Source organism: Portunus trituberculatus, chromosome 46, assembly GCF_017591435.1.
Source record: "Portunus trituberculatus isolate SZX2019 chromosome 46, ASM1759143v1, whole genome shotgun sequence".
Classification (NCBI taxonomy): Eukaryota; Metazoa; Arthropoda; class Malacostraca; order Decapoda; family Portunidae; genus Portunus; species Portunus trituberculatus.
This window is the reverse complement of record NC_059300.1, coordinates 18,531,768-18,547,380: the sequence shown is the minus strand read 5'-3', so window position 1 is coordinate 18,547,380 and position 15,613 is coordinate 18,531,768. Positions and strand designations below refer to the sequence as shown.

At 43.5% G+C, this 15,613-nt stretch overlaps 1 protein-coding gene across 1 annotated transcript in view; it reads left to right on the top strand.

Moving 5' to 3' along the window:
- Positions 1 to 15,613, top strand: part of LOC123519884 (McKusick-Kaufman/Bardet-Biedl syndromes putative chaperonin-like) — a 79,053-nt gene that overhangs the window by 40,003 nt on the left and 23,437 nt on the right. Inside the window, exons 2-3 of the mRNA XM_045281517.1 lie at positions 2,515 to 2,735; positions 10,440 to 10,527. Coding sequence (XP_045137452.1) covers positions 2,716 to 2,735; positions 10,440 to 10,527 — 108 coding nt within the window. The 5' untranslated portion in view covers positions 2,515 to 2,715. The remainder of the gene's footprint in view (positions 1 to 2,514; positions 2,736 to 10,439; positions 10,528 to 15,613) is intronic.

The following is a 15,613-nucleotide window of genomic DNA, read 5'->3' as shown; positions in this document are numbered from 1 at the left end:
ATGATATATTACGTTGACTTATAACGTTTGTGGTTGGGTATAATCGTGAGGGTTATTTTCTGTACACTTTTATGTCTGTCACGATTTTCCAAGTTCTACTGTCCATTGTGGTGGTGTAGGAGTAACTAACTCTCCCGTCACTCCTTCCCCTCCAACTCGCCACGCCGCTCAGTCATGGCGGCGAGCTTCATGGAGATCCGAAACTTCGAGCACCGTTCATACCATTCCACTTCATTATTAACAATGTTTCATTCACGCAGTACCCCAATTTATACATTATTTACATAAACACATATGTATGATCAATAAACATCGGTCACTAATACTCAAAATAGAGTAAATAGACTGTCATGTCTTCGTTTCTGTGGAATAATTTCCACACATGCATCTTGTGAGCCATCAAATATGGTAATTTAGTATTAAGTGGGTTAGGTTTTCTTCTTCTAAATGATTATGATGAGCAAATTGTTTCACCAGCACGATAGAAAGCGATATCAATAATACAGCTGCCCGATCTCTCTCTCTCTCTCTCTCTCTCTCTCTCTCTCTCTCTCTCTCTCTCTCTCTCTCTCTCTCTCTCTCTCTCTCTCTCTCTCTCTCTCTCTCTAAGAAGTACTTGTTCACATTGCAGATTACTGCCTTAGATTGGCTGTGAGGTTGGCCATATGGTGAGTTTGCAGTAGGGCAATATTCTATAGCAATACTGCATAAGGTACAAACCTGTCAGGTATCAGGCCTGGTACTCAGCAGTGTCAATACCACGTTAAGGATGGAGGAATACTTTTTTTATAGAGAACATGCCTCAGTTTTTCCCTCAATGGCAATGTGAAACAAAAGTTAGAAGGATTTAGGAAATGATTTCAGAAACATACCAATTTATTTAGGAAATAGAGGGAGAGAAAGAAAGACAGAGACAGATGGTAAGGAGGTGGAGCAACATTAGAGTAAGTAGGCAAGCCTGTGATCTATGAGGTGGCAGTTGTGTGACTCTGATCCTGACAATTCCTTGTCTTCCCCCATTCCTTTGTCACCTCAGCAATACCCATCTGGCAGTCATTAACCCTTAACGTACAGTGATCATTTGGAGACGATTATAGTTTCACATGCGTAGAGGCGGGGATCGTTCCAGGAATCATGATTTTTCTGCGCTAAACGTTTGAATCTCTTCCCCTCACTATTGGTCCTGGGGCAAGTGAAGGTATCTGGCATCTTTTCTCACTCGCCTCCTCGAGCCTTGAGACATGTTCTTTCACAATAGGTCATCTATTCCCATTTCGAGGCGACATCTGGCAAACCCCGTGATCCGGAGGGAGGAAACAGTACTCCGAGTGATGTTATGTCAGTGTTACTCGGTAGTGACATTGAGGACAGTGATGAAAATGAAGACAGTGATTTTTTTATTGAGACAGAAGAAAGTGAAGACTACAGTAGTGATTCTGATAGTGATCTGGGAGACAGAGACCAATCCTCACAACGACGTTCATAAACCTCCTCACGTACTCCCCTCGAGCAATGCACTGGTGTGTGTCACCCATGGTTGCCTCTACTGGACTGTGCTTGTCGGCCAAGTCACGTGAATCCTATTGCTAATAAGAGTTGCCAGATTTCAATTATTATAGAAATCCACAATACTTGTAATCTGTGGTTTCTTTTTCTTTTCGTGTTTTGCACATCATTTCATATATCTGAGCTCGCATTTTCATGACATGAAAAGGCAAAAGTTCCTACTTTTACATCAAATTCAAATGAGCGAAAGGAGAGAGAGAGAGAGAGAGAGAGACAGAGCATGCGCACTGTGTTATCGGAGCTTTGGGGCTACTTCTTAGTAGCGGGTTCTGCCAATGGTTTAGGGAGAATTTTTTGATATGCAATAACTTTGCTCTCAGAGGTCATAACATGTTGAAAACTACATCATTGTACTCATAATAACACAGAGAAATATGTTTTTATGAGGAAAAAGATCTTTTAGCATTTTTGACAGGTGTGATTTTTCCCCGTTGTAACAGATGGAAAGTAAATCAACCCCCCCCGTACTTTAAGGGTTAAATGCTTGTTAAAGATGCCACTGAACCACATGGGAATCGGCCTTTACACAAAATGGGAAGCTTTGTCTTTAATTCATGTATTCTTGGAAAGACAAATTTTCATTACTGTACACTTCTTAAATAATAATGAACTCTTATTTCAACAAAATAGATAGAATAAGATGGTTGAAATTATCAAAATAATTTTTTCTATTATTAAAAGAGAATGAGCTACCAAAGAAAGGGAAAGGGTGTGTTTAAAGGTCTCACAGACAAACCACTCTCAGTAACGGACAGTTCGTGCTAACAGACAATCCCTAAGCCCCGAAGTGTCCGTTATTGCGAGGCACCACTGTAATTTATAGTGACAAATCTATTATTTTTTGGAGATAAGGGAGTAGATGGCTGTATAGTGATAAGTAGTATTGCAAATGCTAATATAAGTAGGTAAGTGAAAAAATAAATTTTTCTAAACGTTTTTCAATGACAGAAATTGGGAACTAAAACAAAGAAGAGGTTTGGAGAAACATACCCCTGCAGATTCGAGAGATGGGGACTGGAATGGGTCGTGCACGGGAATTTCTACGCCGCAACATTGTCTTGGTAGTGATGGTTCCTGTGTTAGTGGGTGTCCACTTTGGGTGGCAGAAAATACAGGACATTGAAATGTTTGTACCAAAGCAGCAACGCCATGACCTCCCTGTTATTGAGGTAAGTTGGGATTCTCTCTCTCTCTCTCTCTCTCTCTCTCTCTCTCTCTCTCTCTCTCTCTCTCTCTCTCTCTCTCTCTCTCTCTCTTCAAAATTTAAATATTGTGTTCTCAGAAAAATCATTTTTATTCTTTTGCATGGAAAAGTGCAGGAAAACTAAATTTGTTGCTACATATATTAATTACCTTATGTAATTACATATGCCTATATGTCATTATTCCCACACTCAGCTCAGAAAATCAACCAGCACCTCTATATAGAGATCGTGCCTATAAAAGTACCACATCACCCCCGTGCGCATGCGTGCTGGGAACCACCAACCCAGCTGGCCAACCATACCTCAGATCCTTTCTGTGCTCGGCACAGTGATCACCTGCGTCTCTTCTCGCTTCTTCCTGCCTTTTTTGGTGCCCGCTTCCTTGCCGCTTCCATTTCTACTTCTCCCGGAGTTACCATGGCCACTCGGAGATGTGTTGGATGCAAGAGGTGGTTGCCAGGCAAGGCTTTAGAGCCGCATTCCCACTGTGTGTCTTGTTGGCCTGCCATGTGTTCGGCCGAAGACTGGTGTAGTGAGTGTTCCCACCTCTCCCTTCTCAAGTTCCAAGTGTTTGTGAAGGATGCTGAGAAGCGTTCTGCTAAGGAAAAGTGGGCAAAGTCGTCTGGCGGTTCCAGTGAGAAGTGTTCTCGCCGGCAGAAGCTGGCTTCTGAGGCCCCTTGGGCTAGCAGGTTTGTTGCCGTAGAGTCTGATCTGGCTATATGAAGGCTTCTATTGCCCAATTGTCAGCAGTCTTGTTGCCTCTTGCCTCCAGTTCCACATTTTCAGGGTTTGCAGACGGTGGAGCAAGTGTGCGTCCGCCTCCCAGGTTGGTGCTGGGTGTAAAGGGGCCCCGGTTTCCCCCCCGGCTCAGGCCTTGCAGGGTGGCTGCTGGTTGTAGTGGTGTGAGTCTCAGTGTGTCCCCTCTCCCTGGTTTGGCTCCAGGTGTGGGTGGGAGGCAGTCTCCCTCTGTTTCAAGCCCTGCCCTGGAGTTGGCGGTAGGGGGAGTGAGTTTGTGTGCAGCCCCACGCTCTGCCCTGCCGCCGGTAGCGAGTGGTGTGCCTTCTCCCACTGTTCCTGGCCCTTCCACAGAGTTATCGGGGCTTGGTAAAGTTAGCATGTGTGCAGCCCCTCTCCTTAGTCTGGCTCTGGGAGTGAGGTGGGGTCCAGTCCTCCACACTGTTTCAGGCTCTTTGGCAGACTTCTCTGGTTATGGGGGTGTGAGGTTGAGTGCGGCCCCAGGAGTGAGTGTGGTACAGACTCCCGCTATGTCAGGTGCTTCCAGGGAGTTTTCAGGTCTCGGTGGAATGAGCTTGCATGCAGCCCCACTCCCCGGTGTGGCTCCAGGATTAAGTGGTTTGCAGGGTCCCGCTGATCCTGTTTTTTCTGTGGCCGGTCCTGGGGTCAGTGGATTGAGTCTACACGCAGCTCCTCTCTCTGGTAAGGCCTCAGTGGTTTGTGGGGAGCCAGCTCCCGCCGTTCCAGTCTCCTACTCGGGCCTTGTTGGTGGCAGAGAAACGGGACTTCATGCAGGACCACTCCCTGGTGGGTTGCTGGGTGATGGCAATTTTGCAGGCTCGGCAGGCATGTCTTCCATGGGCCTGCCTCATGCTGCATTGGTCAATGTCCTCGCAGGTCCCGCCCCGGCCAGTTGATGCGGGTGCTGACCCTGGTGGTGGAGTAGTTAGTCAGGTTGCTGCCACGGGCTGGCCTTCGTTTTCTGAAGAGGTGGATGAGGTTTGTGATGACATTCCCTCGGGGGAGGCTGGCACTCTGGACGAGGAGGGTGCAGCCTCCTTTCATGAGCTTATTACCTCAGTGAGAGAGTGCTTAGGTCTCCCCATACCGTCTTCTCTTGCTTCCACTCTTCAGACTGGGGTCGAGCTCACCTCGGGGACTTCACGGCCTGGCCCCACTCCCTTGGTGCTGCCTCGTTCTCCCCTGGCTCTGGAGGTTTGCAGGGAACAACTGGGATGTTCCCTGGGGATCCCTAATCCGTCTTTAGCTTCAGCCAAGTTCGCCTTGCCCAGGAGGTGGGCTTCAAGGGTGGAGAGGGGGTACACTCCAGAAGGAGATTCCTGTGGGGCTCCTCCTCTCAATGATGAGGTGCTTCATTTGGTGGAGAGTAAAGATCTGGCTGTGAGTCTTCCCTGGCATATGGCTACTCAATTAGAGGTTATTTTGAGTAGTCTGGTTGATATCACTTCCTGGACAGATCAAGTTTTGGGGGCCCTTGCTGGCCTTTCCAGTGCTGCCCCCAGAGGGACTTGGACTGCCTGGGAGCTCTTGCCAGGGCAAATTTAGATATTATGCAGCCTTGTGAAATGCTCCGTTTGAGGATGAGGATGTTACGCAGACAGGCTGTGGTGAAAAACCTCCCTAATACCTATGGTGACCGGGAGAGACGGCAATTGATGTCTTTCCCCGTTGGCTCCCACCTTTTTGATGGTCAGACTGGCAGCTGTAGAGCAGAAGGAGCTTGAGTCCTCGCAACGGTCCCTCGTATCCTAGATTGCTCGTGGCCTGGCTTCCACAGCTCGGGGCGTCAGGGCTAAGGCTGGTCGTGCCATTGGTTCCTGACACCTTGCACCAGTTGCTCCTCCCTCTGTTCCGTCCCCTCCTGCTCCTAAGGCAAGTGGTTCCTTTCACTCGAGGATTCTTCCATGGCCGCTCTAGGGGCCATTGGGGATCTCGCTAGGGATGCTGCAGAGGTGCCGCTGCAAGTTGGGCTTGTCTGCAGCAGCACTGGCAAGAGTGGGAGAACATCAGGGCCTGCGAGTGGGTGGTCAAGATCCTTCAGTATGGTTACGTTCTCCCCTTCCTCAGGGATCATCCCCTTCTTGAGCATGCCTGTGGAGTTTCCAGCGTACAGAGAGGGCTCAGATCGTCATTTGGCTCTTGCAGCCGCAGTTTCCAAGATGCTGGTAAAAGGAGCTATAGAACCAATGGTAGACCCTCAGGTTGGGTTCTATTTTCACTTCTTCCTTGGGCACAGGGGGACTGGATGCTGATTTGTGACCTTTCAGTCTAAAATTGTTTCCTGGTGGTGACCTACTTTTGCATGGAGACAGTTTCGTCAGTGCTAGAGTCAATGGCCAAGGGCGAGTGGATGGTGTCCTTGGACCTGTGGGTTGCTTACTATCAGGTTCTTGTCCACCCTCAGTCACGCAAGTACAGGCAACCCCAACTAAACAAAGGTTCACACAACGAAATTTCGCTACAATGACGTTTCCTTTTACTACCATCTGCTCGTTTAACGAACACCAAACTCACTTTAATGAAATTTTATCCAGGTAATTTTTTCCAAGTTTGAAAGCCCCGCGTATCACGCAAACCAACAGGCTTTTGAATACACTAGCGCCTCTTGTGGACAAAATGCGCACCATTCACTCCCCTTAGTTTAAAACAATAATAGCGTCAAGCAGCAGTTTGTCTTCCCTCGCTCATCATGCCACCAAAACGCTCTGCAATGTCGCCCAGCGTTGCTAAGAAGACCTGGTCCTGGAAGTCTCTTACTCTTATTCACAGACTCGATAGAAACTAATAGCATTGCTCGCCACCATGGCTTGACTCCATCTACTGTCTCTACTATTTTCAAGTCAGCAGACTCTATTAAGAAGGCTGGTGAGACCGTATCGTCCTTGCAAGCTAAAAGAACCACCTTAACTCGTGACTCTGCAATGGATAAAATGGAAAGCCTTGTGGAAATGTGGTACATAAGTTATGAATGCGGTACAATGATGCGCCTTTTGTTTACATTCCACAGGTTGCCAGTTAGTGTCTTTCCCGTTTCACTCTCCCTCCTTTCATAAATTTAAGATCATCAACATTATAAAGTTACATACATACATTAGTGTACATTATAATGACTTAAACTGCCTAAATGTTTAACTTGATAATTTCTACTTTCATTAAACATTTCCCTGTACTATGATGCACTCTCGCTGGTTTTTTTTACTTTCAATGGAAGTTCAACTCAGGGGTCAAACTTGTTATAATTGGTTCACTTAACAAAAATTTTTTTAGGAACGTAACCCGTTTGTTAAGCGGGGTTGCCTGTACATGTGGTTCGTCTGGCAGGGCAGAGTTTACCAGTTCCAGACTCTGTGCTTTGGCCTTCCCACGGCTCCTCAGGTCTTTACCAAGGTGATGGCTTGGGCCCATCGCCTCAGCATACCCTTGCGTCGCTATCTGGACGATTGGCTAGTTTCCAGTCCTTCTTGGGCTTCATGCCTCGACCATGCCCGATCTCTTCTGCTTCTGTGTTCTTGGGTGGGGATTCAGGTCAACTGGGCCAAATCCGATCTGTCTTCCAGTCAGAGGAAGCAGTTTTTGGGTATGATTCTTGACACCGTCAGAGCCCGAGTCTTCATGTCGCCAGATTGGGTCAGCCATTTTCAGGCAGTGGCCCGACAATTTCTGCTGGCCAAGACTCCACCAGTGTCCCTCTAGAGGTCTTTGCTGAGACATCTTGCATCCCTAGCATGGTTTATGCCAGGTGGGTTCCTGCAGATGTGGGCTGTGCAGTGGTGCCTAAAGAGGAATTGGCGGGCTGCTTCCAACCTAGATTGGAGGCGGGTGGCTCCAAATCATCAGTGTTTGCAAGACCTCGCTTGGCGGTTGGTTCCGAATCAACTTCTGAAAGGTGCCCAGTTCTTGGTGGTGCCCCCCAGAACAGACCCAATTTTTGGATGCTTCCCAGCTCAGGTGGGGAGTTCACTTGGGAGATTCCCTGGCTTCAGGAGTCTGGACTGTGGAGGAGCAGGGGTCCACATAAATCATCTGGAGCTTTTGGCGGTCTTTCGGGCTCTCCAGAGTTTTCAGCAGGCCTTGTTGGGGTCGGTGGTGTCTGTGATGCCCGACATCTCGACAATGGTCACCTATCTCAGGAAGTCCGGGGGCACTCGTTCCGAACCACTGTCAGCCTTAGCAGGGACGGTTCTCCGGTGGTGCGAGAGCCATTCCATCTCTCTGTGCCCGTTTTTCGTTCCAGGACGCTGCAATGTGATTGCGGATGTGCTCAGTCAGGAGTGTGTTGGGTCAGAGTGGACCCTACATCCCAAAATTTGCAGGAAAGTTTTCCAGGTGTGTGGGTCTCCTCTGGTAGATCTGTTTGCCACAGCACTGACTCGTCATCTGTCCCTGTATGTATCTCCTCTTCTGGATCTCTTTTCCGTGGGACAGTCTGGATCTGTATGCCTTTCCACCGTTCGCTCTGATCCGCCGTGTTCTGGTAAGAGTTCGCGAGTCGTGGGCTGTGCGTATGACACTAGTTGCTCCTTTCTAGCCTCAGGCAGACTGGTTTCCCCTGTTGCTGGATCTGCTTGTGGACAGACCCTGGGTTCTTCCCATGTAGCGGTCTCTCCTTCAACAACCTCACCGTCCCCTCTTCCACGGTTCTCCAGAGAAGCTCCATCTTCACACGTGGCGATTCTCCAGCATTTCTTCCGAGCGCGAGGTTTATTGTGCAAGGCTGCTAAGTTCATGTCTCGACCAGTCAGGCAGTCCTCCGCCTCAGTTTACCAGGTGAAGTAGAGAGTCTTTTGTGGTTGGTGTGAGTTGAGGGGTTTGGATCTGTGCTCTGCCTCTGTAGTGCAGCTGGCAGACTTTTTTTATTTTCCTTTTTGAGTCTAAGCGCCTGTCAGTGTTAGCGATTAGGAGTTATTGTTGTGCGTCAGTAAGGCATAGACCTTTCCACTGATCCTGACCTTTCTTCTCTGTTCCGCTCCTTTGTGGTCTCTTGTCCACCTCGTTCGCCTCGGTTACCTGGCTGGGACCTTTCTCTGGTCCTTCGGTCCTTGTTATGTCCTCCTTGTGAGCCCTTGCGGACAGCCTCGCTGAGAGACATCTCGCTTAAGACTGTGTTTCTTGTGGCGCTCGCTTCGGCTTGTCGGGTTAGTGGGCTTCACGGCCTGTTGGCTGAGGTGTGTCACTCCAAAGGTTGGACGTCCATGACCTTTTCCTTTGGCCCCGATTTCCTGGCTAAGACTCAGTGTCCGGGCCAGCGTTCCTTCGACGAGTTCATTATTCCAGCTTTTCTTGATTTTGTCAGGGAGGATGAGGTAGATCACCTTCTTTTTCCGGTTCGGGCAGTCCATGAGTATCTTTGCAGGTCTAGGGATTGTCGGCTGGCCTGCTCTAGGTTGTTGGTCACGGTTTCGGATCTCAGATGAGCTGTCCACCCTCATACCTTGTCTAAGTGGATTTGTCAGGTGATTCGGAGGGCCTATGTGAGTGCCTCGGAGGTGAAGTCGCGCCTTCTGAAAGTTAATGCTCATGAGGTTCGGGCTATTGCGACCAGTGTTCTCTTGAGAAAAATTAAGAGTCTGGTCTTGGTCCTCAAGGCTGGCTATGTGGAAGAGTATGACCACCTTTGCCTCCTTTTACCTAAGGGATGTTACTCATAGGTATTTAGATACCTTTTCCCTTAGGCCGATAGTTTTGGCGCTGAGGGTTGTTCACTGATGCTGGTTTAGTTTCGTTCTGGTTTTCCCTTCTTGTCAGCCACAAAGATTTACGGATACATTATTTTTAGTTTTTTGGAGTTTTGGCGATTTTGGAGATCGTGTCTTCCATCTTCGGGTTTGTTAGACCCTCCCACCTATACATGGGAATCTGGCATATGTAATTACATATAGGTAATTAGTATATGCAGCAACAAAATAGATTTTTAAAATAAAAACTTTTTTGTGAATATATGTACTTACCTATATGTAATTACACAGCAAGTTTGTCAATTTTGGTAGAAAGGATCTGAGGTATGGTTGACCAGCTGTGCTGGTGGTTACCAGTGCTGGGTGATGTGGTACTTTTATAGGCATGATCTCTATATAGAGGTGTTGGTTCATTTTCTGTGCTGAGTGTAGGAATAATGGCATATAGGCATATGTAATTACATATGGGTAAGTATATTCACATAAAAAGTTTTTACTTTAATAAAAATATTATTAGTTCATTATATACATTAGTTCAAGCATGGCAGTATAGTAAGGTGGTGTTTCAGTCAGCCAGCTGGAAGGTTGTTTTTGTAGAGGTTAGTGAGGTGATGGAGAGATTATTTTTGTGAGAAGGAGGATGATTGAATAAAGTACTCAACACAGTACAGTGATAAACGGTAGGAAATTTTTATCTGTACAGTAGGCTTGACTGTTTCCATAATATACTACTATAAAGTTAAAGTTTCTTCTAGTGTATCCTCAACACACTTGCACTTGTAATAAATAGCCTTTAGATCATTTGAAGTAAGTTGCTGTTCCATGTTGATCATCATATGATATGTGTCATAGTTCAATGGGTTAAGTGATACCTGCCAGGCAGAAATTAGTCAATAGGCATCCCAGTACACAACACTATGCATATTCATCAGTACAAGTGAGGGAACTTTTGAGAAAAATTATTGAAGTTCCTATAGCCTAATGTGTAGTTCACACTTAAATGCTTTCTACCCTGAGATGTGGCCTGCAATTTATGGGTTAATGATTTAGATTACTGCATGATTTTAAGATTTATTTTCAATTGATTAATTCATTCATTTATTTATTTGTTTATTTATTCATTAGTCTAGTAGTAGTAGTAGTAGTAGTAGTAGTACTAGTAGTTGTTGTAGTAGTATTTATTTATTCATTTATTATTTTTTTTATTTATTTTGAAATGCTGTCTTTGCTTCCACAGGGTGCCAGATACCTTAGGGAAGGGATGGAAAAGAAACTGGGACTTAAGAAAGAAGAGTAGCAGGCCATTTATTCCCTTAGCAGAAAAGGTAAATTAAATATCTATTTGTATTATACTTATAAGTGACAAAATAATAATGGGCATTACAACACTGCAGAGCAGTATTGGAAGAAATTGCAGATTTAGTGTATAGACTGCTTCCTATAAGGTTTCAGTGGTCATACCCATGGTACACAGTTATTGGCTTAAAGAAGAGATTTTCAAAAAAGAAATTTTATTTTTATAAGATAAAGATTGTATTGAAAAGTATAGGAAAAAATATCATTCTCTCATATGCATTTGTTTAGGCACATTGGTGTAGTGAAATTACAAAGTTTCGAAGTTTGTCACTTGAAGGTAGCAGACGGTGAGCAAATGTTTCAGCGAACTGGTAGATAATTGTTACGGTGAGGAGGAGGTTGTTGAGATAAAGCACTAAGTACAGTGTGGTAATCAACTGTAGGAGGTTTACTTATGATTTCCAGTCATCTATTTTAATCTGTATATTCATGTAGCTGAACTTGAAATAAAATTTTCTTCTACTGTAACATCAAGACCCTAGTACAGTGGTGCCTTGTGATAACAGACACTTCGGGGGTGAGGGGTTGTCCATTGCCGCGAATTGTTCGTTACTGAGAGTAGTTTCTCTGTGAGACCCTTAAACGCCCCCTTTCCCTTATTGTAGTTTATTCTCGTTTGATAATACAAAAAATTATTCTGATAATTTAATCTGTCTTATTTTACACTCAGTGATGAAATAAAAGTTCATTATCTTTTAAGAAGTGTACTGTAATAAAAATTTGTCCTACCAAGAATGGATGAATTAAAGACATAGCTTCCCATTTTGTGTAAAGGCCGATTCCCATGTGGTTCAGTGGCATCTTTAACAATCATTTAATGACTGCCCGAAGGACTTTGCTGAGGTGACAAAAAAGGGGAAGGAAGACAAAGGATCATCAAAGTCCACACTATTGCCACCTACTTTCTTTAATGGCATTCCATCTCCTTACCCTCTTTCTCTGTCTTTCTCTCCCTCTTTTCTATATAAATTGGTGTGTTTCTGAAATCCTTCTAATATTTGTTCCACATTGCCACTGAGGTAAAAATGAAGATGTATTCTTTATAGAAAAGTGTTCCCCTATCCTAAACATGGCATTTTAGCAGGGAAGTGCTACACTGCCAAGTATGATACCTCACTTGCTCTCACCTTATGCAGTCTTGCTATAGAGTATTGCCTGCTGCGAACTTGCCATATAGCCACCTTCATAGCCAATCTAAGGCAGTATTCTGCAATGTGAGCAAATGCTTCTGGAGAGAGAGAGGTTGATGGCTTTTGCCATCAACCCACTGATGCAACACTTTGCTCATTATGTCATTTACAAGAAGAGTCCACTTCATACTAAATTACCCCTCAGTCAAAGGAAGAAAGAAATGATATTGTAGACCTCCAGAGACCAGTAAATGAAGACAAAAATCAAGTGATTAGAGAGTTTAGTTTGCATTTGTCTGTCGTCTGCACATTTGCCAGCTGTGACGCTCTCTCTCTCTCTCTCTCTCTCTCTCTCTCTCTCTCTCTCTCTCTCTCTCTCTCTCTCTCTCTCTCTCTCTCTCTGTATGGCAGTGTCATTATCCTCATTTGCTCAACAACACTCAAACAGAAATACCTAACTAGCATTTCACTCTGGCAGGCCACAGGTCCAACCAGCCAGAGACCACAAATCACTATGAGTGTACCCCGGTGACCTCCACAGGCAAGTGGTCGTCACTTTCCACCTAATTACAAATTTTGTAAATTGTAGACAAACAAAACAAGTTAAAATGGTATCTAGCATGCCTTTTTTGACTTGTTTATCATGTCATATGTGTATTCATCCACATGGCTGGTCAGCCACTCAAGAACTATGAATTCATGGGGAAAAAATTAAAGCTGACATAATGGTCCCCAAAAACTTGGTTAGGTTAGGTTAGTCCAGTCCATTACTGAACAAAATCCATTACACTGCAAAGTCTGTTACCGTGAGGCACCACTGTATTTATTTTTAATAAATTAGGAGGCATATACTCACCTTTAAGGCCTGTTTGATTACCAACCAATGTTTCCAGACAGTGTTTTCTATCTAAGCCTTTGTTATCATCATGCCTACAATAATTGTAAAGATTGCTGCAGTGTTTTTACGTAGTATCTTTGATAAATTCAAGGAAGGACAAGAAAAGAAGTGGTGGGTGAGGAATTTCTTTTCAAAACAAGCCTTTAATGGTGATTTGCATTTGGTAGATTTGAGAATAGATGAAGATTTCACCAATTTTGTTTTGATGCCCATGACTGACTTTGAGATACTACTTTTACAGTGATGGCTTAAAAAATATCTTTAAAGGATCCAAAATACAGAGAGACCAATTCAGTTTACTTATGATATATATATATATATATATATATATATATATATATATATATATATATATATATATATATATATATATATATATATATATATATATATATATATATATATATATATATATATATATATATATATATATATATATATATATATATATATATAAAATTTGTGTGTGTGTGTGTGTGTGTGTATTTACCTAGTTTTATTGTATAGGGTTCGAGCAGGGCTCATATTTAATACATTCCACTTCTTCACTTTTCTATGTGGAAAACTGTATTTTCCAATATCCTTATCATACTGCCTCATCCTGATCTTTACATGTCCTCTTGTCCTTCTATCTTCTTCTGTCATCAGCACCAGGCCTTGTCTATCTTTTCAATGCCATTGACTATCTTGTACATTGTTATTGGGTCTCCTCATTCTCTTCTATCTTGCAAGGTTGGCATTCCCATTTCCTCCAGCCTTTCTTCATATATTAGGTCCATTAGTTCCAACACCATCTTTGTAGCAATCTTCTTTATCTGTTCTAATTTTCTTATATATTTTTTTTAGAGCTCAGAGACCACACCACAGCTGCATATTCCAGCTTTGGCTGTATCATACTTGTGATGATTTTTTTTCAACATATCTTTGTCCATGAATTGAAATGCTACTCTTTTGTTAGTCAACATTTTATATGATAATCCAAATATCTTGCTTATGTGATTTTCAGGGTTCAGATTTTCCCGTATAATCACTCCCACATCTTTTTCCTCTTTAGTCTTAAATTATTTGTTCCTCTCCCATCAGATACTTCCATACCAGTCTTCTCTTACTCTTTCCTAGTTCCATTATGTGACATTTCTTGGCATTGAATTCCAACTTCCACTTCTTACTGTGCTCGTAGATTTTGTTTATATCTTCCTGTAGCAGCAAACAGTCCTCTCGGGTTTTGATTACTCTTAGCAGCTTTACGTCATCAGCAAATAAATTAATATAACTGTTTACCCATTGTGAGTGTCATTTACATAAACCTGGAACATAATGGGGGCTAACACTGACCCTTGTGGCACTCCACTTGTTATTTTATCCCAAGATGAATATGTATCTCTGATCTAAGTTCTCATCTCCCTGTCCTTCAAATAATCTCTTGTCCATTCTAGCAAAGTTCCTCGTAGTCCTCGTATGTTTTCTAGTTTCCAAAGTAGTCTTCCATTAGGGACTTTATCAAAATCTTTTTTTTATGTCAAGGTATACTGTGTCCACCCATCCATGTCTGCTTTCCAGTCATTCTGTTACTCTTGAATATAAACTTAATAAGTTTGACACATGACCATGTGTGTGTGTATGTGTATTTACCTAGTTGTATTGTACAAGGTTCAAGCAGGGCTCATAGTGTCCTGTCTCCATGTCTCCATTTATCTAATTTTTCCTTAAAGTTATGTGTATTATTTGCTGTAACAACTTCACTATTCAATGCATTCCACTTCTCCACCATTCTGTGTGGAAAACTGTACAGTAAGCCCCCGCACTTGGCAAATTAATTAGCCTGGCGAAACTACTGCCAAATGCGAATTTCGCCAAGCACGAATTCTGTATACCATATAAATTGCCTAAAAAATGCCTCAGTCAGTCTTTGGTCTTTGCCAAAGTCCCTCTTTTGACCCCTAAAATACCATCTTTTGAACTTAGATAAAATCTTTTGCTTTCACATATTAAAACACATAGACAAAACAAACCAATAAACAATAAATAAAGCTAATGAGACATGATATAAAGGCTGTAACTCTTGTTTTTCCAACCATTTCCTCGCCCACCTTCATCCTTGCCGCCACCACCCTTGTCTTTACCCCCACTGGTACTACCTGTTGCGCTGGTAGAGGCCATGTTGGTGGTAAATCACCAGAATTCATTCCCACGCTAGCAGAACAGAAGGTAGCACAAACAAAATGGCTGAAGGGGACTCTCACACTGTGTTCTGATAGGTTTAGAGAGAGGTCTGACGTCCCCGGGGAGCCGTGTGGTTTGCTGTGCAGCCACCATGGGACCGCTAAGTTTGAATTTAAATCGCCAAGCGTGCACTCAGTGGTCCGTGGCCACCCTACCGCCAAAAGTGAATTTTGTCAAGCTAAGATTTGCCAAGTGCGGGGCTTACTGTATTTTCCAACATCCTTCACACACTGCCTCATCCTGATCTTCTTTACATGACCTCATGTCCTTCTATCTTCTGACACCAGCACCAGGTCTTCCTTGTCTATCTTTACAATGCCATTGACTATCTTGTACATTGTTATTAGGTCTCCTTGTTCTCTTCTATCTTTTAAGGTTGGTAGTCCCATTTCCTTCAGCCCGGTCTTCATATGTTAGGTTCTTTAGTTCCGGTACCATCTTTGTAGCAATCTTCTGTATCCATTATAATATTCTTATATCTTTTTTTTTAGAGCTCAGAGACCACATCACAGCTGCATATTTCAGCTTTGGACGTATCTTGCTTGTGATGATTTTTTTCATCATATCTTTGTCCATGAATTGAAATGCCACTCTTATAATAGTCAACATTTTATATGATAATCCAAATATCTTGCTTATGTCTTTTTCTGGATTCAGATTTTCCTGTATAATCACTTCCAGATCTTTTTCCTCTTTAGTCTTCATTATTTGTTCCTCTCCCATCAGATAGTTCCATACCGGTCTTCTTTTGCTCTTTCCTAATTCCATTACGTGACATTTTTTGGCATTAAACTCTAATTTCCA